Genomic DNA, 25,171 nt, shown 5'->3' with positions numbered 1-25,171 from the left:
CAATCAGATGGAGGGCTTGTATTCTGGGATATCAATAATGGTAAGCATATTAATATTTGGCAGGACTTCTGGATCCCCAATCATCCCCCTCCTATTACTAATCAGAATGGGTCAACGCTGGAAAGGGTATCTCAACTCATAACTAATAATACCTGGAATATCAATGTTATTAATAATTGTTTCAACAGTGACATTTGGAACTCAATTCTAAGCATCAATCTTCAGGACAACCAAGAGGATAGACCAACATGGACGCTGACGAAATCAGGTAACTTCTCAATTAAATCCATGTATAATTGTCGGAGAACAGGTAATGCTAACCCAATGCAGGACCAAATGGATTGGTTTTTTATTTGGAACATGAATAAAATTCCTCGCATAAAACTATTTTTATGGAAATGTCGTACGAACAGTCTACCCGTGAAGGCAAAAATTGGTAAATTTATTGGAAACACCTACTCCTGTATTAATTGTAATGAAAACGAAACCTTAGACCATGTGATGCTTCATTGTACTTTTGCGAAAGCTATTTGGTTCCACTTTCAGGTTCAAACGGATCAATTAACAACAACAAATCAATGGATACAACAATGGAAAACTCTAGACGAAGAAATTACCAATCTATATGCCAAAATACTATGGTTTATTTGGAAAGCAAGGTGCGAAAATTACTTTTCTACGAATAAGCAAAATCCTTCACAAATGATAGAGAGGATAAACAATACCTCGACAACTCTACTCAAGATTGAGTCCATTATTACTAACAAATGCAGGGTAAAAACTAAGCAACAAACACGGAGACCTCCATCGACACCATACTTGAAGTTAAACGTCGACGCCTCATTTTCTGCAATCCGAACCGGCCGAGATAGGATGTATAATTCGAGATGCAGATGCGAACTTCATCATAGCAGTAGCTGATTCAGTGCGATGCCAGAACGCGGAAGAATACGAAAGCATGGCTATTCTATTCAGTCTTTTATGGGTCATCCAGTTGAACATCACTCATGTTCATGTAGAGAGTGACAATTAAGTCTTAATCCTTTTCATCAACGACAATAGTGTAGGGCTTCACTGGCAATCCAAAAGCGTCATACAACAGATTATGGCTTTAAAAGAATATTTCTCAGGCATAATCTTCACCTATGTTCCTAGAGATTGCAATACTCAGGCGGATGCGCTCGCAAAATGGGGTCGTAGATATGGTCAACGGAAAATATGAAAAGTGGCACTCTCTTTTATTTCTGCTTTACTTTAGAGACCTTGTATGTGTTGGTTTTTTAATGTTAGTTCCTTTCATAAAAAAAAAAAAAGTTTTTTTGGATAAAACTAAATTCTTAGATGGATGAATTAATGAATGTGAATACAATCTTGTAAACATTTGTATGAATGTTTCAATAATTTAGAATGCATGTTATGTATACGTTAATAAGCTGGTGAATTCCATATATGGATGAATCATGTAGTACTTTTTAGTGTATTATACAAGTTATGTTAAAACTAAATAATTTATAGAAGTATTTGTGAAGACAATTGAATTTGATTGGTTTTTTAGTGGAATTTTTATATAAAAGAAAAAGTTCTGGATATAAAAATATGAGTTAATTCGACCATGTGATGCAAAATAATGTGAGTCGTCAATGCTAGAGATTAACAGTATTGAAATATTGACACTAACATCAATTAGTCTCTATTAAATTTGCATGTAAAATCTAAGTTAAAAGTTTTTTTTTTTTGGGTATTAAGTTAAAAGTTAGTATTTATTATCTTCTAATGAAAAATTAAGTCAAAGTTAGTCAATGCCCGAAACTAATTTTTTTTCAAATTTGTGCTCCAAAGTCATCTTCTTCAAACTCCAAAAGTGAAGAGAAGAAATCAGCGGGGCATTTCCCAAATGGTAAGGGGTCGAACGGGAAAGGATTGTAAGTTAGGGATCATATAGAAAGAAATTAACCCTTTTTTAATTGTCGGCAGAGGCCCACGAGTCAATTTTGTGGGTATCACCGGCCAATACTGAGAAATTCAGGTCTGAGGGGGGAGCAACAAAATCCAGACATGACAAATCAGTCCTCTGCTTCGTCTTCCTCCGCAATTCTTTGCGCTTCTTTCAACCAAGATAACAGGTACAGATCGTCCAAATCTTGTTTTTAGGGAATTAATTAGCTGTTTCTATCTTGGGTAGCTTTTTTTATGGTGAGAAATTTCAGATTAAGTTAGGTTTTATTTACATCTTTTCCTGGTTTTGTTTATATTATTTTGGTTATCACAGTGGATTTGCTATTGCAACGAAGGATGGATTTAAAATATTTAATTCTGATAGTGGGAGACTTTGTTATGAGAGAGGTCAGTATTTTGATGAACTCTATTTCTCTCTCCTAGAATTTGATTGTGAATAAAGATAATTGTAAACTTAGATCAGTCAAAATTTGGTTTAATTTTCTATCAATTATTCTTTATTAAAATAAATTCTTGAAATTGGGCCGAAGACTCAATTTTAAGTTTGTTAAATGTGTTGACATAAACTCCAGAAAGCCGTGGAGGTCCCAGGTTCGAACCCCAGAGAAGGTGGAATATTTGGTTTATTTGAATTGGGATTATTAGGGTATAAATAATGTAGTTGGGCTATAGGCCCTGTTCTGTTAGAGTTTGAGTGGGCGGTTATCGAGCTTATCACATCTTCGATGTATCAATGCCAAATGTAACAACATAAGTTGATCGCAGTCGACTTCCAAAAAAAAAAGTTTGTTAAAGGTACACGTTGTATTTTGTTTGGTTAAAAAAACCCAAAAATGTGTATTTTGCTTGATTAAAAACCAAAAATTAAACCCAATGTTTCTTGCAAACCTTTTGCAAGCAATTGCAAACCTCTTGTAAGCAGTTGCAAATCACGATATAATAAGTTTTAACAAAATTTCCCTTTCAGAAATCATGAGTTTTGGCTGAAATTGGATTTAGTGGGCTGAACTTGATTTATAATATATTCAACCCGTTACCCTGATCAGCCGTATAAGTGTGTTATCCGAACACCTCTTGTATCACTTACTTTGAAGTGCCATTACTGCTTCCAGTTGATGTTACTAAGAGATTATTATGGCATATTGACTCCTTCTCAATTTCGTTTGCTGAACTCTTTCACTTTCGGATACTTCCATGCCAATAATTGTTGGTTTGATTAAAGATCGGTTTTGCCTTCTTAGTTAGGATTTAGCCATTGAGGTACAAAAACCCGTCAAGAAGTTAATCCACCTACCCTTTTAGACAATGTAAGTGGAAAGGAAAGAGGGAGCTCTAATATTTCTTACAATAATTGATCCCTAACGAAAATTCCCTTCCTAATTAAATCTCGCTGAGGTAAATTCTTCGAGTTAAACCGTATGATGTTCTTCAAATCTTTTAAGTTGCTAGATGAACTTGTTCACGAATATGGGTCCTTGTAGTCTTGTACTGCAATTTTCTTGAAGAGAAAGGAGAACTTCTATTTGTTCATATGGATTGCACAGAAATTTAAGTTCACGCACAATTTACCATACGAAAGATCACAAGTTGTATTCTATCTTTTTTGCTAGCTTTGGGGGCATTTAGCATTGTTGAAATGCTGTTTAGCTCAAGCCTTCTTGCCATAGTTGGAGCAGGGGAGCAGGTATATGTTAATAGTGTTTCTTCTGGCTATTGCATACTCACTTTATAGATAAAGATGAACCTTTCCTATGTTTTTTATATCTGAATTTTTAGTTTTCTGTTCTGTTCTTATATTATTCTTTACATGTTGTGTCTCAATCCGGAATGCTACAGCCATCGTTATCTCCACGCAGGCTTTGTCTTTTCAATACCATGACTGGAGCTCCACTCAGAGAACTAACTTTCTTGACTTCAATCCTTGCTGTCCGCTTAAATAAAGAAAGGTAAATACCATATGATTTAGTTAAACTATTCTCTGATTTTCTGGTGTGACTTCAGCCTTAGAACTCTAGTCTAAGTAAAGTTCTTTTGAAGTATTTACTTTCACTAAAAGTAGCAAAAGCAACAGATGGAGTGACATTCTTTATCTTTCTACATGAAGTTCATTCGCTGGATTCTCAATGTGTCATGCTCATTGGCCAATTCGAGTTTAATTTTTAGCTGCCACATACGTTTTGTTACTCCTGTCTATGCAATATCTTAGATTTGGTTTCCTTTCAGTTAGTTTTACCAAAAATAGATGTTTTATATAAATTTTATTTATTTGGTCTATCAGCTACCATCAATGAGTGATACACAAAACTAGCTATGGCTTTACAACATCTAATGTTTCAGCTGCCTTTATTCCGTAGCTGGCTTTGAAGTTATAACTTGACTTCATCGTCAGCGAACAGGTGCAACTAAGGATATAAATGTTTACGTTCATGTTTGTTCCTATCAGGGGTAAATTTTCTCAAGTAGGCGTTAAGGTTTTCATTTTTATTACAATTTTAAGAGGTGAAGTTCTGACGTCGGTTGTCAATTGGCAAAGGGACTTCTTCCTTTCTCATTTTACGACCCTTGGGTTGGTTATTGATGGGGAATAACCTAGTGTATCTCATACACCTAATTGTCTATTAGTGTTGGTAGCGGAATCTCAAACATCATATGTTTAACACTAATTCCAGGATCTATACATGAACATACCAATGAACTAGATTGGAAAAAAGATTACCTCTTAATCGCTTTCCCACGAACTAAATTCCGATCAGTATTCGGAAGATAAGAGCTCCAAGTGTAGCTCCTCTACTTGAGACACCGAACAATGACTTGAACTCCCTCCTTTCAGTCAGCTAGGACCTTCTTGAAGGTTGAGATGAAGAACTCCTTCTTCTTGACTAGATACTTGAGAAAACTCCTTTTCTCTCTCTCTCTCTGAGATGTATATTCTGAAACTCTTTCAGTTAACCCTCTCAGTTGTTGAGAATTCAATCTCTCTCTCTTTAGGTTGTATAATTAGGTATATATAGAATTCCCTAGAAGAGGTATTAGACTCAAACTAGGATTCCATAAACCTAATTATTAGGCAACACCCAAAATACCCTCCATTGGGTCACTTAAGTGTGGCCGGCCAACATAGCCCTTTATGGGCTTCCTTGGCCGGCCCACTTAGGGCCTAGCCGGCCATCACATGGCCGGCCCTATTGCCTTGGCCGGCCATCACATGGCCGGCTTCCCTAAAGCCATTCCGGGCCTCCCTTTTGGGCCCGGACATGTTTATCTCTTTCGGACTTCTCCGAATCTTTCTGGACTTACCAATAACGGATCCAATCCACTTATTTGCCATTATCCATCTAGTCAATTCTCTCCGTTCAAATCATTATTCTGTTGTGTAACCCTTGTAGGATCCGGTCTATGTTAGCCGCGAATCAACTCTTGACTCGACGATCGTAGTTGGCTTCTAGCTAAGCATTACGACCCCTAATTGGACCGGACTAATGATCTTCCGAATAAGGTCATTAAGATCCTAATAGCCAAATTGCACGCATTGCATCCTTGGTCGAAGGACACTCCTTCGGAAGGATACCATTCCTTCAGACTTTAGGCACCATATCCTTCAGTTATGGCTAATTGTTTTAATTGTGTACATATGATGTTCAGAGAGGAGAGTTCTTGCCATCAGATTTTGTGGGTTGGGAATGATAGGCAGCCTAATATTATAAGTTATAACTTGTTGGTCACGATAACTAAAATAGATTCATCCGTCGTGCCTACTTGACTACTTGTAATTTGTTTAACAACACTTCGTAAGTTGATTTAATTGCTTCTCTCTTTTCTCTTGGCTTCTCTAATGGGAACATGATTGCATCACATGCAGGCTTGTTGTCTTATTGCAGGATAAGACCTACATATATGATCTGAATAGAATCGTGATACTGGATACAATAGATACAGTACCAAATTCAAAGGGTGAGAATTAGTTTCCATACCACTTTCTTAACTGAAGTAGATTTAGTTGCTTCCGTTGAGCAGGAATCTATCTTGTTTTGTTAACTGTTTTCCTGCTGCTTGTGGTCTTAGTTACCAAAAACATAGAACCACTGTTTTATTCAGATTTTAGAATCATGAACCGTTCAATTCCTTTAAACAGAAGTAACCTTGTCAAAATAAAAATGAGGTGCAGCTTTTACTCTATATTTTATTGAGCTTTTGATTTGAACACGTTAGGCGAAGCTTCAATGAAAGTTTAACTGTAAGTTTTTTATTAATTCGTAGAGAACTAGAGTGATAGAATCAAAGTAAAGTGTAGTTTCTGTTATTTGAAACAAGACACCCAAAATGATTTGAGTGATTTTCATTTCAGGACTTTGTGCATTCTCCCCTAACCTTGATGGTTGCTATTTAGCTCTTCCTGCGAGTACAACCAAAGGATCTGTGCTACTTTACGATGTGAAGGAACTCCAGTCACATTGCGAGGTAGGTATTAAGTTGACTTTTGTATAATAAAATTCGTTAGAGCTTTCAATTGACACTTAATTTTGGTAATAGATAGATGCTCATCGTTCACCATTGGCTGCTATTGCTCTTTCAACCAATGGATTGTACATTGCGACGGCTTCTGAGCAAGGAACCATAATCAGAGTTCATCTAGTTAGGCAAGCCACTAAGGTAAAGTATATGACATCACAATAGATTGCAAAATGCATGGTTGGGGCTGCATCATTTTAATAGATCTCTTTTTAAAAATTAAGGAATGAAATTTAGGTTTCACTGGAAATTTATGTCAGTCCAAAAGTGGAAACGTTTCGGTCAGTGTAGAAATCTTACAAATCAACAGAAATGATTGAAATATGATGCACTTATGCATAACAGGATTATTAAACCATAATGAAGCATAAAAATGATATTTCGAACAGATTAACATAATCTATTAGTTTGAGGGAGTATTAACAATTACACAGTTACATCATTGGGTAAATTGAATAACTTTTTGGCTATAACACCCAAAGTTAACATTCTTACTGATAATAGTTAATAGTTAACAAACTATATTAGTTTGAGAAGGTATCGTCAATTACACAGTTATATCAGGGGTGTTACTAAGATAAAATCAATTTAGGCAGTTAAGTCAGAGCGTAAATCATTCAATTAGATTTAAAACACATTAAAAACATAACATAAAAATCAAGAGATATTCATGAGAAATGAAGATTGAAAAAGGTGAAGGAAGAGATACGTTTCTAGAATTAGTTTCTCCGAAGTTTTTGCTAGATTTCTATTATGTCGGTCGAAAATGTTATGGAAGAATTGAGCTTCTTGCTAGACTGGTTTTTCAAAGCCAGCAATTGGCTGCCGGATTTCGCCCTACCAACTTGATGGAAAATAGGGGCTTTCAAGTACTTGTAGTCATAGGGCCAACAAAGGACCAACAAGCAACTTCAATGTTGGGGGCCTTATACTCAGAAGGGGCCCCTGTATGTTGTTGCTTGGCCCTTGTTGGTTTATGATAAGGAGCATTTTGCCTGCCCCTATCTCGATGAGCAGAAACCAAAGATCTCATTTTTCGTTGAGTAATAGTTTGAGTAAGGAATGTGCCCCTCGAAAGGTTGACGCAAATAAACAAAAAAAAAATCCAAGTCTCCGAGCTATATATCCTTGGCTAAACCTGGTCATTGAATCAAATGAAACTTACGGTTCAGCGAAGACAGGTTAAAATGGTAATATAGATAGGTAGTTTGCTCGCGAGCTGCAATCAATAGAAAGGGATCCACCTTAAATAGAAAGAAGAGGATCGTATTCATCTAAAGTAGTCAAGTCCCATTAAAAATTTCCATCATGTCGGTGGAAATTTTGAAATTTCCAACAGTTTTGGTCGAAATTTCTCTCATGTTGGTGGAAACTATGCAGGAAATAGTTGTAAGTGTGATTTCTTGCACCTAATCTAAATTTGGGTAACGTTTTGCTAAATTTTCGTTCCTTATTAAAAATTACAATCTTTCCCAAGACAAACGTATGTTTTTGTTGTTGTAATCATCACAGTTTCGGGTGGTTGCGCAATAAAGATTTTGACAATGCTATAGTGGTCTAGGAAAGTGAGTGAACCACGACCAAATAGTGCTCATATTCATTATGTACCAGATGTATTCTCCCAATAATGTTTATCTTTTTCTAAGTAGCTTTCTGCGAGAAACATTTCCGATGCAAAAGTTGTTTATTGTTCGACTCTGACCAAATTTTTACATCTCAGTCATATAGTTTTCGGAGAGGGACATATCCGTCAACCATATATTCCCTCTCATTTGGGCCGTCCATGCAACTTCCAGATATTCTTGTTGCTACAAGCTCTTCGGGCTCCATTCATGTTTTCTCTCTTGCATCAATAATAAACCAAAGGTGAGAAAGTTTTTGCTTCCTGCAGGCTGCAGTTATGATCTAATCCTCATGCAATTCATCACATATTTAGGTTTAACATTATTTTCTCTGATTAGAAAATTATCTTTTTTGGTCTTATTTTATTCGTATTATTAAAGCTTATATTAAATTTTTTGCGTATATTGATTTTTCTGTTAAAGTACATGAAGTAACTTGCTTGATTTTCTCCATGTTTCCTTGGTTGTCGCATATTATGATCCTTTTGTCACTTTTGTTTATGTCTAATTTGGATTTTAATTTCTCTTTCATAATTTTTCACCTTCTTCAGAAGCAAAAGATCTACTAGTCTTCTTGGATCAATGATTCCGAACACAATAAATGATGCCCTTGAACCTGCTCATCATCATATATTCCACAATGCGGTTCCAGCAGGAGTCAAAAGGTGAGGCAGTGGTTCTGCAGGGAAAATAGCGAGTTTTGAGTTCACTTAAAATCCTAATTAGATCCTACATCAGTAAAATTGAATTCCTTTCATATAAAACTGTTTATATGCTGGTGTACTTTTTTTTTACCTTCCCTTGGATGTTGATTTTACTTCACCTTGTGCATCAGCTATGGGATAATTCGAGGTATAGAGAAAGTTGTTGGAATGTCACCAAAATCCCAGGTCGCTGTTTCTCAGTGAGTTTTCTCTTAATTATGATGCTCTTTGCTGAACCTGTCAACTTTATGTTTAATATTATTAGTATAAGAATCAGTTTAATCTCTTAAATAAATACCTGGTTAGTGCTATAACGGTGAAAGATATAAGGCCTACATAAAGTGGTACAACATTTTGTGGTAAGAACATCTGACTGATTGCTCTACTAATGGTTTAGCTATGACAGCTGGATGTCTTCTTTCTCTCTCCTATAAGTTTACTCACGAACGTATAAATCCTGAACAAAATCTCGAAAGAAATTAGCCTAGAGTTGTATTCTATGAAGCATCTACAACGATTTTGTGCAAGATATACATACAGAATCTCACATTTTAATGATTGTAAAGATTATCGGGGAGTGGATCCCTTTGTGAAAATAGGACTAGTTTAGCCAGGCCATAGCCGTGTTTTTCATTACTTGCACCAGCAACCTTATCAAATTGATGATTGATATGCAGAGACAATAACAACCATGATATTGATTTTCTGACAGAGCCTCTATTTCTATCATCACCTTTAACGGATATTTCCAGCAATACAAGTGTAGTATCAACCATGTAAATGAATCATCATGGAGTTTAGAACGGGAACTGAATCTACTAACTGTGATTTCAGATAAGGTCTCCTAATCATTGGTACGTCTATCCCATGACCACGTAACTCAAAGCTTGTTCCTGGTTTCGTGTTTGATGTACTGAAATAAATTACTTTTCCTCTCTCAAATGATCTTCCTCTTTCTTCGGCGTTTGCTCTAACAGAAGAATGCTAATAAAATTAGAGCTAATTGTTGGAGTCGATCTCTTTGCTCACTGCAGATATGAATAACTGGAGGTGTTGGGCAGGTTCGTAAAGTCTAAGGTTATTACTGTGCAGAGAAGTAAATATGAAGGTTGCCGTTGCCAAAAAATTTTGGGCGGACATAATTCACTTGTTTATATAATTACCTCGTAACACAACCTTGACATTTCTAAATTTACATGGCCTCATTTGAGTTTGGGATGATAAGTTCCTTATTTTAGAAGTGGAGACCAGACAGGTTATTGTGTACTTATAATAGCATCCAATATTTCGTAATGTTTGTTTTTGTGCCACTAGTAATGTCCGACTGGCTCAGGATGACTTTGCATCTATGAGTCGGGATGATTTTGCATCCAGTTTGGTGTTTGCTTAGAAGTAGTACCTTTTTGTTCCGAGCTCTACACATCTATACGAAAAGAAGGGCGTTGATTGCTTACGTAAACTCAATTGCAAAGACTACTAGCTAATGTTTGCAACTGATTGGATTCCCAGCAAGATAAATGACGAAACCACTCATAAATCTGCTATCAAAGGCACTGCCAGCTCAATCAACATCAGCATAAGCTTGAATTTCTAAGGAGGATGACTTAGAAATTCTAAGACCATGATCAATAGTGCCCTTTGGATACCCCAGATTAGGTGCATTAAGATGAACTAGTAGGATCAGAGAGAGGAAGAAGTTTGGTTTTAGCAGCTAATGTGGTAGAACCAGGTTTAGCACCTGTAATAGATCCAAAAATATACTTAACTTGAGTAAGAGTAATCCCTTTCTGATCTCTATGAGCCTCTAGCCCTAGAAAGTAATGCAAAAGGGGTCAAGATCTTCCATTGATCTTCCATTGAGATTTTGGTTCTTAACTCAAAAATGAGTTGTTTGCAAATAGTGGATGAATTTCCAGTTACCAAAATGTCATCAGCATATGCCATTTTTATATACAAAAAGGGATGAATCAGCATGTGATTTCTGAATACCCAGAATGAGGACAGAATATCAATTAATTCTTCATTCTTAGCTAGTGGGTCTTGCTTCAAACCATATAAATATTTACGGACTCCACCTACATAGTGAGGATTAGTAGAATCCTGAAAACCAGACGGTTGAGACATGCAACTGTTTTCTTTAAGGTGCCATGAAGAAAAGAATTGTTGACATCTAATTGCCTACTGTCCTAAGAGTTTAAGAGAACTCTTATAGTTGTAGGTTTATCTACTGATCTAAAAGTGGTTGTGAAATCAGTCGCCTCTTATTGGTGAAAACTCTTGGCAACAAATCTTGCCTCTTCCTTTCTCTAGAACCGTTTGACCTTTGTCTGATCTTGTACAACCACTTGCATCCCACTAAGTTTTGATTTGGGTGAGGAGGTACTAAAGACCAAGTCCCAGCTTTTTGTAAGGCAGCAGATTCTTCACTCATTAGCGCTCTCCTTTGGGATCCTTATTAGCTTGAGTAAAACATGTTGGGCGTTGGTGGAAGAGATTGAACTAAGTGAACTAAAGAGATAGGATGCTTAGTGGCAAGAAGCATGTGCCTTGATTTAAAAATTCCTGATTTTTCCCTTGTTCGCATTAGGTGATGGTTAATATGAGGATTGACATTGGAGGAAAAAGAAGATGAAGTATTGGAAGGGGGGAGTTGGTGAAGGTTTTGGTAATGGTTATAATGGTGATGAGTGTGGTGAAGTTTGTGATGACAGTGAAGCTGTTAGGGAATGAAGTTGTAATGTTTGAGAGTGGATAGAAATGAAACAGGAGAGGTGACTGATGTAGATATTACTGGAGAACATATTAGTGTAGGACAAGGTATAGAAGAAGGGGAAGAAGTTTGGGAGTGGAGGAAGGGATTTGAGGCTATTTGGTTGAACACAAGCTAATGTTATTGTTTTAAAAGAAAAAGCTAATCTTATTATGGGAGAAAACTCAACCTATGGAGCAAAAAGATCCTGAGATGAGTATGACATTTGACTTTGGAAAAGGGATTGGAACAGAGGGGGTTTCTTCATGAGAGAGCTTACTATCTTGGAGATGCGAAAAACAAGAAGTTGAAGCTACTTTGCTTTCCGCCACGAGAAAAAAAAGAGGAGGAACAGCCTGCCACCTGTCAACTTGGAAACTTTCGCGTATTGATTATTGTGGCCAATGAGCAACCCAAATCAAAACAAAACCATACTGTTTTTGAAGTATTTTTTCATATATTAAGATATCCCATATAATATTCTTATTATATTGAGATAATAGGCAGGATCAAATATTAGAAACTAGTAATATATTAGGAACTAATAAATATATTAGAAGCTAGTAAATATACTGTAAAATTAGAAACTAGTAGTATTGTAACTCTATAAATAGAGTCTTATATTTCTTTTATAAACCATCAAGGAACAAAACAATTTCTTTGACCACTTTGAACTTGGTACCAAAGCCACCGGATTTAGATTTGTTTTGTTCTATTGGTTGAAAGAGAAAAAGTCTTCATCTTCATCTTGTTTTTACAGTTTAGCTAAAGTGAAGGAAAAAAAAAGACTTAATCAAGTTTTTTAGTTGAGGTTATGAAATGTGGATATTGAAACAACTGATGCTTCCGCAATAAGGCAAAGTCAAATTTTGCTAAAGTTGTTGCTCAATCCGACAAAACTACTTATAAGTGTACTCACTGCAACAAAATTGGTCATACCAAAAGTCATTGTTATGAACTATTAGGCTATTCAGATTGGTGGAATCACAATCGAAAGAAAAACGCTAAGAAGACTCTTGTAGATCCAACTGTTAAGCAAGCTTCATCGACGGTAGCCACTACAGGTAATGTAGGTAAGACTTTAAATATGTCTACACATGTTTCGAATAGCACTTGGATAATTGATTCTGGTGTTACAGATGATAGATTTTTTTATTCTAGACAGGTCTCAACCATTAACCAATCATCACATAAATGGGTCTCCATTGCCAATGGCACCTCAACCCCTATTGCAGGGGAAGGACCTATAACTCTAACTAATACCTTGAACTTAGACTTTGTTTTGGTTGTCCCATCTTTAGATCACAATTTGTTATCAATGTCTCAAATAACCACCACTCTATTACAGATGATAGATTTTTTATTCTAGACAGGTCTCAACCATTAACCAATCCTCACATAAATGGGTCTCCATTGCCAATGGCACCTCAACCCCTGTTGCAGGGGAAGGACCTATAACTCTAACTAATACCTTGAACTTAGACTCTGTTTTGGTTGTCCCATCTTTAGATCACAATTTGTTATCAATGTCTCAAATAACCACCACTCTATTTTGTGTTGTCATCTTTTGGCCTGAATTTTGTGTATTTAAGGACATCCAGACGTGGCAAACGATTGGTTATGGTGTTAGGCGAGGAAAGTCGTATTACTTGGATTTGGTATCTAAAAGCTCTAGTAAATTGCATCGGGCATTAGTAGTGAACAGTTCTGAAATAAAAAATAAAGCTGAAATAAGGTTATGGAATCGGCGTTTGGGGCTTGCATCCTTCGGTTACCTTAAGAATTTTTTTCCATCGTTACTTATTAAATGCGACGTTTCAAGTTTTCAATGTGATGTTTGTGCACTTGCAAAAAGTCATCATGCATCGTTTTCATTAAATTTAAATAAAAGTCCAACTCCTTTTATGATCTTAGCTTCTGATGTTTGGGGTCCATCTAATTACGGTTCATACTTTTGGTGGGTCACGGTGGTTTGTTACCTTCATTGATGATTGTACTAGGATGACTTGGGTGTGTTTGATGAAATCTAAAAGTGAGGTAAAGTTATTGTTTCAGAAGGTTCATAAACTGTTTGGTACTCAGTACAACGCAAATGTCCAAATACTTCGTAGTGACAACGAAGGAGAGTATATGGATCATGAACTTATTTGGGTTCTCATGGTATTGTTCATCAAACTACTTGTCCAAATACCCCTCAATAAAATGGGGTCGCTGAAAGAAAGAATCGTCACTTGTTAGAAGTTACCAGGGCTATGTTGATCGAAGCACATATGCCATTATCTTATTAGAGAGAAACACTTCTTGCTGCAACCTATTTAATTAATAGAGTACCTTCTAGTACTATTGAGTTTAAAACTCCTTTTCAAACTCTATCGGATGTTACAACCTCTCTGAGAGTTCCAAATTTACCTTCCCGTATCTTTATTTTTGTAGCATTTGTTCATCTTCATGAGCATCAACGTACAAAATTAACTCCAAGGGCATTAAGATGTGTATTTGTAGGGTACGCTGCAAATCAGAAAGGGTACAGATGTTATCATCCTCCAACTAAACGAATGTTTGTTACATTCGATATTATCTTTCATGAAGATTCCAAGTATTTTTCACTTGAGTCTGAACTTCAGGAGGAAAAAAACAACCAGGAAGTTCTGACTCTTGATTATGAAGAAACGGATAATCATGTAGATCAGAACAACATTGGATCTAATATTGAAGTAAATTAGATTCCTGAAGAAACAATTAGAGATGAAATTGAAATTCCAGAATTACCACCACCGGAATCGGTAATGAAAGAAAGTGTTAATGAAATCGTTGAACAAATTGTGGATTTATCTCCAATTTAAATCGTTGAACCAGTAGATAGTAATACACCAAACCAATCGTTTGTCGAGGATGTTCCTGAAGCGCCTTCTGAACCACCTAGAAAATATTACCGTCGTTCCTATACCGACATATGAACCTGAGTTGTCTAGTAGAGTCAAATATCCTATAAGCCAGTATGTGTAAGATCATCGGTTGTCGAAATCAAATAAGTCATTTGTCAATCAATTATCTACTGTATCCATTCCTAACAATGTCTAGGAAGCTTTATCTGATGCAAAATGGAAAACAACTATGAATGAGGGATAGAAATCCTTACAAAATAATGATACTTGGGAGCTAGTTGATCTTTCAGTTGATAAAAATCCAGTGGGATGTCGGTGGATTTATTCGGTGAAGTACAAAGCAGACGGTACAATTGAACGTTACAAAGTGAGACTAGTGTCAAGAGGCTATACTCAAACTTATGGAGTCGATTACACAGAGACATTTGCTTGAGTTGCAAAAATCAACACTGTTCGCGTCTTGTTATCGTTAGCAGCAAATTTTGATTGACCACCACAACAATTTGATGTGAAGAATGCTTTTTTGCATGGGGAACTATTAGATTAAGTCTATATGGACCTTCCACCGGGATGCAAGATACGAGAGATAAATAACAAGAAGTAGGGGTGAGCAAAAACCGAACCAAACCAAGTCGAACCACACCGATCGATTTTTAGGCTGAATCAGTTACCATTCGACTCGGTTCGGCCGAAAAACCGAACAACCCAAAATGGGTCTAGTTTGGCCTCGACTTGACTTTCTAGAAACCGCCCAAACCGAACCGACCGAACTCTAAGGAAAAATGAAATAATAATTTTGTACAACTAGAAAGTGTTAAACTAAAAAGGAAAAAAAATTAAAAAAAACCCTAATCTAAGTCTTCCATACTATTATCCATCCTCTTTCCTAGTTGTTGTTGTCGCCTTCATCAACCACCTATTCAACTTGATTGAAAGATTTTAAAAGTAAGTCTTCACTGATTTTCTATTTACCACAACCCATTCTTAGTTAGTAACTTAAAATTATAAATTTTGTATTCACACTTCTACTTGTTTTGTAATGGTGGAAAAGTACGATGAATTTTTAATTTTCATTCTCGACATATGTAATGGCGGAAAAGTATGATGGGTTCTTAATTTTTATTTTCGACATATGCAATGAAATGAATAACATTAGGTTAAAATTTTCTCTAAATTGTGTTCGGCTAAACCTATCAATCGAACTCAACCGAGTCGAACCAAACCAAATCGAACCACGTTGGCCGACCGAATGATCGGCTCGACTTCGGCCGACGATTTAGTCAAACCGTCACTTATTGGTTCGGCTTCGGCTCGAGCTAAAACCGAAAAAAACCGACCGATGCTCACCCCTAACCAGAAGGTATGTAGATTGAAAAAGTCATTGTATAGATTAAAACAATCACCAAGAGCGTGGTTTGGAAGGTTTACAAAGGCTATGAAGGAATTCAGGTATCACCAAAGCAATTCTGACCATACCTTATTTATAAAAAGACAGAATGGAAAACTCACAACACTTATTATATATGTTGCTAACATGGTGGTTACTGGGGATGATCCCGAAGAACAGAAGGCTTTGCAAAATTACTTATCTAAAGAGTTTAAGATGAAAGACCTTGGTCCGTTGAAATACATTCTTGGAATTGAAGTATCTCGATCTAGTATAGAATTTACCTATCCCAGAGAAAGTATCTTTAGATTTCTTACATGAGGTGGGTATGTCAGCGTGTGAGCCGATTGATACACCTGTCGAAGAGGATTAAAGTTGTTCGTGGAGCCTAGTCAGATACCGGTTGATAAAGGAAGATATTAACGACTCTTTGGAAGGTTGATGTACTTGGCGCACACGAGGCCAGATCTTGTATATGCGTTAAGTATTGTAGCCAATTTATGCACAATCCTGGTGAAAAACACATGAATGTTGTTTTATGCATTTTGAAATATTTGAAGGCGGCTCTTGGAAAAGGTATTTTGTTTACTAAAAATTCGAGTTGTCAAATTATCGATGTATATATTGATGCAGATTGGGTCAGGGATATAAATGAAAGGCGATCAACTGCAGGATATTTTACCTTTGTTGGTGGGAATCTTGTTACGTGGAAAAACAGAACATTGTTGCACGTTCAAGTGCAGAGTCTAAGTTTAGAGGTATGACAGATGACATATGTGAAGCGTTATGGTTAAGACTCCTCGTAGATGATTTAGGGTATCCTTCTGAAAGACCTATTCAATTATATTGTGACAATAAAGCAACATGTGATATTGCTCACAATCCAGTCCAGCACGACCGTACAAACCATGTTGAGGTGGATCGCTGTTTTATTAAAGAAAAGTTGGACGGCAACATTGTAGAGTTACCAAAGATCCGATCTGAAGATCAATTGGCTGATGTTCTTCCAAAGCAGTTTCAAGTCCAATATTTTTTAAATTGGTGGACAAGTTGGGCATGTGCGATATCTATGCACCAACTTGGGGGAGAGTGTTGAAATATCTTTCCATATATTAAGATATCCCATATAATATTCTTCCTATATTGAGATATTAGGCAGTATTAAATATTAGAAACTGTTAAGATATTAGGAACTAATAAATATATTAGAAGCTAGTAAATATATTGTAAAATTAGAAACTAATAGTATTGTAACTCTATAAATGGAGTCTTATACTTCTTTTGTTAACCATCAAGGAATAAAACAATTTCTTTGATCACTTTGAACTACTGCACCCTCTCAACCATACAGTAGCCATTGAGTTTCAACCTGACCCCAACTACCATCCCATTACTTCCCCAAGTCTACGTACTTGGTAAGATCTTCATCCTCCACCCCAAACCATAAACGCTCTTCTGTCAACCAAACTCGGAGTATAACCTCAACCTTTTTTCAAAAAATACACATTTTTGGTTGCACCACGTGGAACGAGAGAGTGGTGGTTGAATTTAGAATAATTTCTTTGAGGGTCTTCCAGTGGTGGTTGAATTTAGAATAATTTCTTTGAGGGTCTGGAAGACGCTATCTCCCAATTCCTCCTAGTTGTTGTTTTACTGTTCACTTGTTCATGGAAGGTAGGACGGATTTCTAACATTTTAGGAATGATTTCGACAAAACACTACTTAAGAAGAGATAGTTAAACTTAGGATGAAGAAGCTCATTTTCTTGAATGGTGGTTGAAATGCAATGCTCTGAAGGAAATGAAACTAGTTGTGACTGGTTAGGGTAGCTTTGCATGGGATACCGTTTCACAGGTTGGATGGCTCTACCATCGAGTTGATGGTCAGAAATTTTGGACTTTAAGTGCAAACTCATAAACAGATTAAGCACCTATTGTTTCAACAATCAAGGTGAAAGTTAGCTTCCTGATTTTAGAGTAACTTCATATAAGAATTTGCATGAGCGTCGATGGAGAATTTTCCGCAATAGAGACTCCCGCAAAATCACCCGCAAGACATATCTAGTACATCACGAGATTGGGGGTAGGTGAGAAAATCTTACCTGCAACAAATAAGAAGCATGAAGATGACAATCGAATGACATGTGGTGAACGAAGATGACAATCGAATGACATGGGAGCGTGGCTGGGAAGAGGTTGTCAACTTGACAATTACCTTGGAAGTCAAGAAGATGACAATCGAATGACATGTGGTGAACGAAGGTATGATACCTACACCCACATTAGTTGATGCACCTCATACGACCATCCACTTACTGACTGGGGGCTGCCATTAACAATCCAAGCCCAACCTAAGTGATAATACAGAGATATATAAGCTCAGAGAAGTATCCAAATAGTCAAAGATATCTTGAGATCCCTAAGAGGGTTGTGAGCAGATAAAGGCGCCTATAAAATCTCCTAACTACGTGACAAATACATCTGAGGACAAACTAGATGACTCACCTAGAAAAAAAAGTTCGTTGATTTGGGGAAATAAGAAAATTATCCGGGGTGCAAAGAATTTATAAAAAACTGGTCAACTTTAGTTGAGCAAAATATTTTCTAATTGTTACGGGGAATAAAATTTTGGACAACATAAATTTAAGGCCCAAAATGTGGGCCAAAATAGGAAATTCAGCTCAATCCAAATTAATATTACAAATAAAGCCCAAAAGATGAAAGGACCATGTTAACCTACCTTACACAAAACAGATCCACTTATATCGCTCAAGCCCAATCTTTGGTTACTGTTCTTTTCTCAAAAACTGGGAAAAGCAACCCGCCCATCAAATCTGACCTAGTTATTAAGTCAACATTCACAATTTCTGTCTTGTCATTCATTTTCATAACCCAAGAGAAGCTAACCATCTTTTTATTCTCTCCCTACGTTTCTTCACTAAACATTTACACTTTCTTCTTCTTACTCTAAATATCTTGGCAAACCTTAATCGAAAACAAAGGTCTGATAGCATCACTTATGGTGTCAGAAACGTAGACGAAGAATGAATCATCATTTGAAGAAGGTATAGGTGTGTCGGTTCCTTGGTCGTACTCATCGGAAACCACCAAACGGTATAGCTATTAGGAATCCATTGTGTTGAAGGTGCTGAACGTGTGTTAGTTTTTGCAATCCCTAACTTGGTGTGAACATTTTCTTAATTTTTTATGGGTTAACGATTATTTTTTTATTGCAAAACTATTTTAAGCAGTGAGGATTTAATGGTTGCACTTGTCTTTCTGCTCTCTGCAACTGCATTACTGTTATGAACAATTTCAAATATGGTGTAGTTATATCTGTGTGTGTGTTTTTATGGAAAGGTGTATTCAGCAGTGACTAAACATTAAGTTTCAAATATTTCATTCTCTGCACATTTGAAAATGTTCTGAACATTTTTTGTAACTGTTACGCTTTTAACTTGGATAAATATTTTCAGCGATGATTTTTTTAGTTGCATTTCCTTAGTTGATATCTGCAATTCCTAACTTGTTGTGAACATTTTCGTAAATTTGTATGGGTTAACGATATGTTTTGAATACAAAACTATTTTAAGCAGTGAGGATTTAATGGTTGCATTTGTCTTCCCGCTCTCTGCAAGTGCATTAGTGTTATGAATTTTTTCAAACATGATGTAGTTATATCGGTGAGTTTTTTTTTTTGTGGAAAGGTGTATTCAGCAGTGGCCAAACATTGGGCTTCAAATATTTTGTTTCCTACACATTTTAAAATGTTGTGAGCAGTTTTTGTATCTGTTACGATTTTGGTAGTTGGGTATTTAGCTTGGATAAATGTTTTCAGCAATGATGATTTTGTTGTTGCATTTCCTTGGTTGATGTCTGCAATTCTTAATTTGTTGTAAATATTTTCTTAAATACACATGTTTTTACCATTGTATTTTGAGCGCAAAACTATTTTAAGCAGTGAAAATTTAATTCATGCATTTGTCATTCTTCTCTCTACAAGTGCATTAATGTTCTAAATAATTTGAAACATGTTTTAGTTATACTAGGGTTTTTGTGTGGAAAAGTGCTTTCAGCAGTAAGGAATATTTGGTGTCATTTATTTGGTTGTTCCCTGCACGTTTGAAATTGTGGTAAACATTATTGGTTTCCTTTACTAGGTGGGTTCTTAACGTGGATAAATGTTTTCACAAGTAATAAGGGTCTGGTGGCATTTATTAAGTTGTTCTCTAATTGTTTTTATTTGTTAGGGACATTTTAAAAATGATAAATGTACATTGGTGTGTTTTCAGAGTATAACCAAATGTTGAAATGTTGACGACATGTATGTTTGTGTCTACGTTTGTCTGCTATATGTTTCCTGTAAACTTGTGAAGCTAATAAAACTAGATGGCCAATACGTGGACAACCGTTTTTCTTATATGGACAACTATCTTATTTGGACAACCAAAATAATTAATTTTTTTATATGAACACCAGTTTCTAAGGGGACAACTCTCTATTATTTTCACTCAAGTCCTCTTAGAATTAGATGTATTATTTTAACACCTCCCTCTTTTCTCATAAACCCTAAGTAAGTTTGGTCTTCTTCTACTACTTCATCTTCATCATCAACCCAAAATTCTAGAGAGAGAATCTTTTGGAGAAGATTATGACATCAAACAAAGGGAAGGGAAATGTTGAAGGATATTCCTAACCAGAAAGATCAGATCTAAAAATCCTAAAACCCGTTTAACTTTTAAAACATAGAAATCAAAATTTTCAAAACCCTAGATTTTTTTTACAAACAAGTAGAGTTGCTCGTGCTTCGTGGAAAATCGACAAAACACAAGAGATCTTAATTTCTGAGTTTTTGTAAAAAAAAAAAAAATCTGACTTGCCAATTTCGTAGATTTCCTACGAAAATTTGGCAAGACAGAAGGAAACTTGCCACGAAAATCTAGCATATTTTCGTACATTTCCCACGAAATTATGGGAATTTCGATTTTTTGCTTTGAAATCGTTTTGTATTCTTTCAAACTACCCAAACGAAAATACAAAATAAAATTAAAAAAGTTAGAGTTTTACCTCATCAATGTAGGGTTTGATTAAAACCCATGTAGGGTTTGATAAAAAAACAAAGGGAAGTAGTAGAAACTATAGTTCACTGAAAAACAAAGAGAAGTGGTAAAAACTATAGTTTACTAAAAAATAAGGGAAGTGGAGATTGATGAGTTTTATCTTCTTCATTCATCTAGGGTTTGATAAAAAACAAAAGGAAGTGGTAGAAACTATAGTTTACTTTTAGTAGCAGTACAAGAATAAGAAGAAGGAAAAAGAAGAAGATGATGAAGAAGAAGACAACTTAGGTTTTCAATTTTGAACTATTATTTTGTTAATGGTCCACAAGTTAGTAACTGTTAGTATTTAAGACTTTATGGAGTTGTCCCCTTATTAAATCAAAGTCAACTAAGTCAAACATAATTGACTCGCACCGGGCCCGAAAATAGTTGTCCATATAAAAAAAACAGTTGTCCACGTATTGGCTACCTAAAACTATTACAAATGTCTTATGCAAGGAACCATCTGCTACCGTAAAGGGGAGAAAAGGGAAAAGAAGGGGAAATATAGGTGGTTGAAGGGGGGAGGAAAAAGATCCTTGGGGGAAAAACAGTTGTCCAGTTTAAATGTATCCTGAAATCAGACTATAAGAACCTAACACAAAAAAAAACGGGCAAAATTGACTTCCTTGATAATGGAAGATAATCAAATTCAACAGAGTTTGAAAAATTAGTCAGTCGAAGTAAAATTTTTTTTGTCAACGAAACTCAAAATGTTTTGGTTTTTTGGATAGAGATTTCTGCTGCAAGTACAATGTTTACAGAGGTTGGATGTTGCCGTAAGGAAATTTGAAAATGCTTTTGCGAGAAACTTCTTTTATTTATTGCAAAACCGAAAAAAACAATAGCAAATTTGATTTAGATTTGAAAAAATTGAGATGTGTTGATTTCGTCAATATGATTTGTCGATGTAACTTTGGATGAAAGCTAATATATAAATACAATGATGTTTTATCCCGTACCATCTTATTTAATGTTCAGTGTAAACTCAGCAGTGTTCTAAACATTATTTCGTAAGTAAACAAAAGTAGAATATGTATTTATAACAACATATTTATACCATACACGAATAATAAAGTGTCACCAAAGAACATATAATTGTGAAGACAATACAAAAAATGCACAAAATAAACTAAATATTTTCAACTAAATTTCGGCTCGACATGTAGCATTATGAGTTGGTTGGTTGCAACCGGGTTTTGAGCATACAACGGTTACCCGAAAGGGTTTGTTCTTGATATATTCATAATCATTCTTCGTAGAATTGTACGGCCTAGAGCTTTGCGAAACGCTTTCACACCACCGGGAAAAATTTGACCAATGTGAGTAAACACCTGACCCCAAGATTCCGGAACAAGTTTTTTGTCCTTGTTTTGAGAAACATTAATTGTTCTATCATTCTCCATGTATATTGAATCTGCAAATGGAAACAAAATTGCGAAAAATAAATTAACAAATCAGACAACATACGAATATATGTGTACATGAAGGACTAGATGCTTTAAGCGTTGTTTTGAATACAACTAATTTAATATGTAATGTTTGTAGTTTTTGGTAAATGTTTGTGACAAAATATTTAATATACAAAAATAGTTCAATTTGTAATGTTAATACATAAGTAATTATAAAGAGTGAAATGGGTGTTCAAAACGTTTTAGACAGTTCCAAATGTACGCGTTTGTGTTGGAAGAACCACAAAAATTCATAAGGAAATAGGAAATGACTAATGCAAGAATGTTTGGTGGGAGCATCATTATTTATGCTCAAAATATAAAATATGGCGTCTGTATTAACACCGGTGTTGGAAACATAAATACTAATGTTCACAAAATATTATTTAGTTTTAGCTGAAACAAAAAAGACTTGTAGAAAACGAAAGAAAGATCAATTTTTGCAAGGCACAGAATCTGATTTATGATGGTAATGGTTAAGATGAGCATGTCAGTATTTGCTCTAACCATATATATTTATGTGATTAACTAACACCTTGTGCTGACATCATGTAAGAAAGTTCTCTCATGTACAACATTAGTTTTTGTTTCCGTTTTTTACAAAAACGTTGGAAACAGAAAATGTGGAGAGAGAAAGATCAACAACACATTATTTCATCTCCAGTTGGCAGTGTCGACGCAACAACTCTTGTTGTCGGAGACCCTAATGATCATTCGGGTTCTCGGTTTGACAAACTTCGGGCTAAGAGGCCAAGGCCCTATTGCGATCACTGTTGCACCCACAGACATTCAACGTCTACTTGTTATCAACTATATGGGTATCCCCCACGAAATGGGCCCAAGAACCGACCTCAAGCACGCACGGGGCCCATTGCTGCTTCTGTTGACACCAACCAGAACCTCCAGACGGTGTTTTCTAACTTGTATGCTCCTGGCCCCACAACCTTTATTATCTTATAAGGTCCTTCCCACGTGGGGAAGAGTTTCTCTGCCGAAGGTTTCTGAATGAACTTGGAATTTCTCAATACCATGTCTCCGACGCCGAACTTCCTTATCCTCGTGTGGAACTTATGTTGCGTTGTCAGGGTGTCCTTAAAGGCCAAGTTTCTTATTTCCGCTTGGTCTCAGACCTCATCGATTAGGTCCAGGTGCTCCAGTATTCGCTGCTCATTGGTCTCGGGGTCAAAGTGTTTGATTCTTAGGCTTGGCTTGCCTATTTCGACCGGTAACACAGCGTCCATGCCATATACCATCTGAAAGGGTGTTTCTCCCGTAGCTCTCCTCGATGTGATGCGATAGGTCCATAGCACATTGGGGAGCTCGTCCACCCAGTTCTTATTTTCGTGGCTTTTAGTCTTAATGTACTTTCCCATCTCAGTTGAAACATGTAAGGGTTATTGAAATGGACATAATGGGACCTTTAGAAATGGCCAAATTGAAAAGGCTAAAGGACTGCGTGTGTAACTGTTTTGTATCTTTGGGTAAACAGAGTTCAGAATCCAACTTAAAATTATAATATCACATATCGTAACGAGTTCGTAAAGTTGTTGCATTGGGTTCCGTTGGTTTGATAAGCGGTCCATCAGTGGAATCTTGTTTGTCTTGCCAACAAGCTTCATAGTTGTGTCGTGGGTTCATTGGGCATCATCACCCGAAAGAGTCGTGCAGTATAAAAATTGAAGTTGGATTGTGATCAGAACGGTTGAATATGGTAGGCATTTACGTAGTCAAGTTGGGAAGAAATTGTCTCCATAGGAGCAGAACAATAAGAAACAACAATAATATTTGAGTTAGTAGTTATAACTATCATAAGGGAATTAAGATGCGAAGTCTGGTACAAAATCAAAATAGAGAACATGTTTGAAGTAAAGAAGAAGAAGAGAAAAGTTGTAAAATCTTATTTCTCAAAAATGTTACAGAATTACATTAAGAACTCAGTATAAATAAAGTATCTAGAGAGAGAAACAGGGGAAAGAGAAAGTTGTTACTAACTAACTTATTCTCTAACTAACAAACTTAACTCTAACTAACTATTTTGTTAACACTAACTAATTGACTTGGTTACTCTATCTAACTAAGTTGTTACTTTAATTAGTTGATAATTGTCTATCTTTAACATCCCCCTGCGAACTCAACAAAGGTGGAAAGATGTTGAGTTTGGAACGAAGAGCAGAGAACCGAGAGACGCACAAAGGCTTGGTTAGAATTTCAGCAACTTGATCATGGGTGGAAATATGTCGAACTTGAAGTTTATGTTGCTTAACCATATCCCTGACAAAGTGATAGGCAATTTCGACGTATTTCATTTGACAGTGAAAAATTGGATTTGTTGTTCGATAAGTTTCCCCCAAATTATCACACCATAGGATTGGACAAGAACCAGAAATGAAATTCAAATTAACAAATAAGGATTGGACTCGTAGAAGCTCGAGGTAGCATCTGCAATGGCTTTTTATTCAGCCTCAGTGTTGGATCTAGCCGTAGTACTTTGCTTCTTGGAACACCATGAAATCAAATTGGCACTCATAAAAACCAAAATTCCACCAGTAGACTTTCTATCATCTGGGCGTCCAACCCAATCAGCACCAGAGAATGCTTGAAGATCATTATCAGAGAAGCCAGTAAGAGTGAGAGAAGACCCCTGAATTTTAAAAGCATGGTGAATAGTGTTTTTGAGATATCTTAAGATCCTTTTGATTGCACTCCAATGATCTTGAGTGGGTTGTTGAAGAAATTGACATACTCTATTGACAGCAAAGGAGATATCAGGTCTTGTAATTGTAGCATACTGTAATGCTCCCACAATACTT

The 25,171-nt window shown here is 36.0% G+C and overlaps 1 protein-coding gene across 4 annotated transcripts; it reads left to right on the top strand.

Moving 5' to 3' along the window:
* The first annotated feature begins 1,850 nt into the window (after positions 1-1,850).
* On the top strand, positions 1,851-10,101 carry ATG18B (autophagy 18 B-like protein). Of its 4 annotated transcripts, none has more exons than XM_086648156.1 (12): positions 1,851-2,123; positions 2,270-2,343; positions 3,567-3,640; positions 3,793-3,902; positions 5,816-5,907; positions 6,302-6,414; positions 6,487-6,606; positions 8,186-8,331; positions 8,639-8,752; positions 8,923-8,991; positions 9,504-9,645; positions 9,826-10,101. In XM_086648156.1, the coding sequence occupies exons 1-11, from the start codon at positions 2,056-2,058 to the stop codon at positions 9,637-9,639; spliced, it is 1,116 nt and encodes a 371-aa protein (XP_086504282.1). In that variant the 5' UTR covers positions 1,851-2,055; the 3' UTR covers positions 9,640-9,645; positions 9,826-10,101. The 4 variants fall into 4 exon arrangements, 2 of the variants coding, with proteins under 2 accessions (XP_086504282.1, XP_086504283.1); XR_015227693.1 differs by having other exon boundaries at positions 1,893-2,123; positions 9,469-9,645; XR_015227694.1 differs by having other exon boundaries at positions 1,893-2,123; positions 9,469-9,645; positions 9,769-10,101.
* Positions 10,102-25,171: the final 15,070 nt, after the last annotated feature.

The sequence above is a fragment of the Eschscholzia californica genome, unplaced genomic scaffold (assembly GCF_041429995.1).
Source record: "Eschscholzia californica isolate CP2 unplaced genomic scaffold, dmEscCali1.0.p SCAF_6, whole genome shotgun sequence".
Classification (NCBI taxonomy): domain Eukaryota; kingdom Viridiplantae; phylum Streptophyta; class Magnoliopsida; order Ranunculales; family Papaveraceae; genus Eschscholzia; species Eschscholzia californica.
This window is presented reverse-complemented; position numbering and strand designations above follow the sequence as displayed.

What these genes read in the sequence shown, in the direction of transcription:
- ATG18B (XM_086648156.1), top strand. Translation starts at nt 2,056, where the DNA reads ATGACAAATCAGTCCTCTGCTTCGTCTTCCTCCGCAATTCTTTGCGCT. An exon ending in TACAGTACCAAATTCAAAGG is followed by an intron (nt 5,908 to 6,301) that starts GTGAGAATTAGT and finishes TTTTCATTTCAG; the next exon opens with GACTTTGTGCATTCTCCCCT. An exon ending in AACTCCAGTCACATTGCGAG is followed by an intron (nt 6,415 to 6,486) that starts GTAGGTATTAAG and finishes TTTTGGTAATAG; the next exon opens with ATAGATGCTCATCGTTCACC.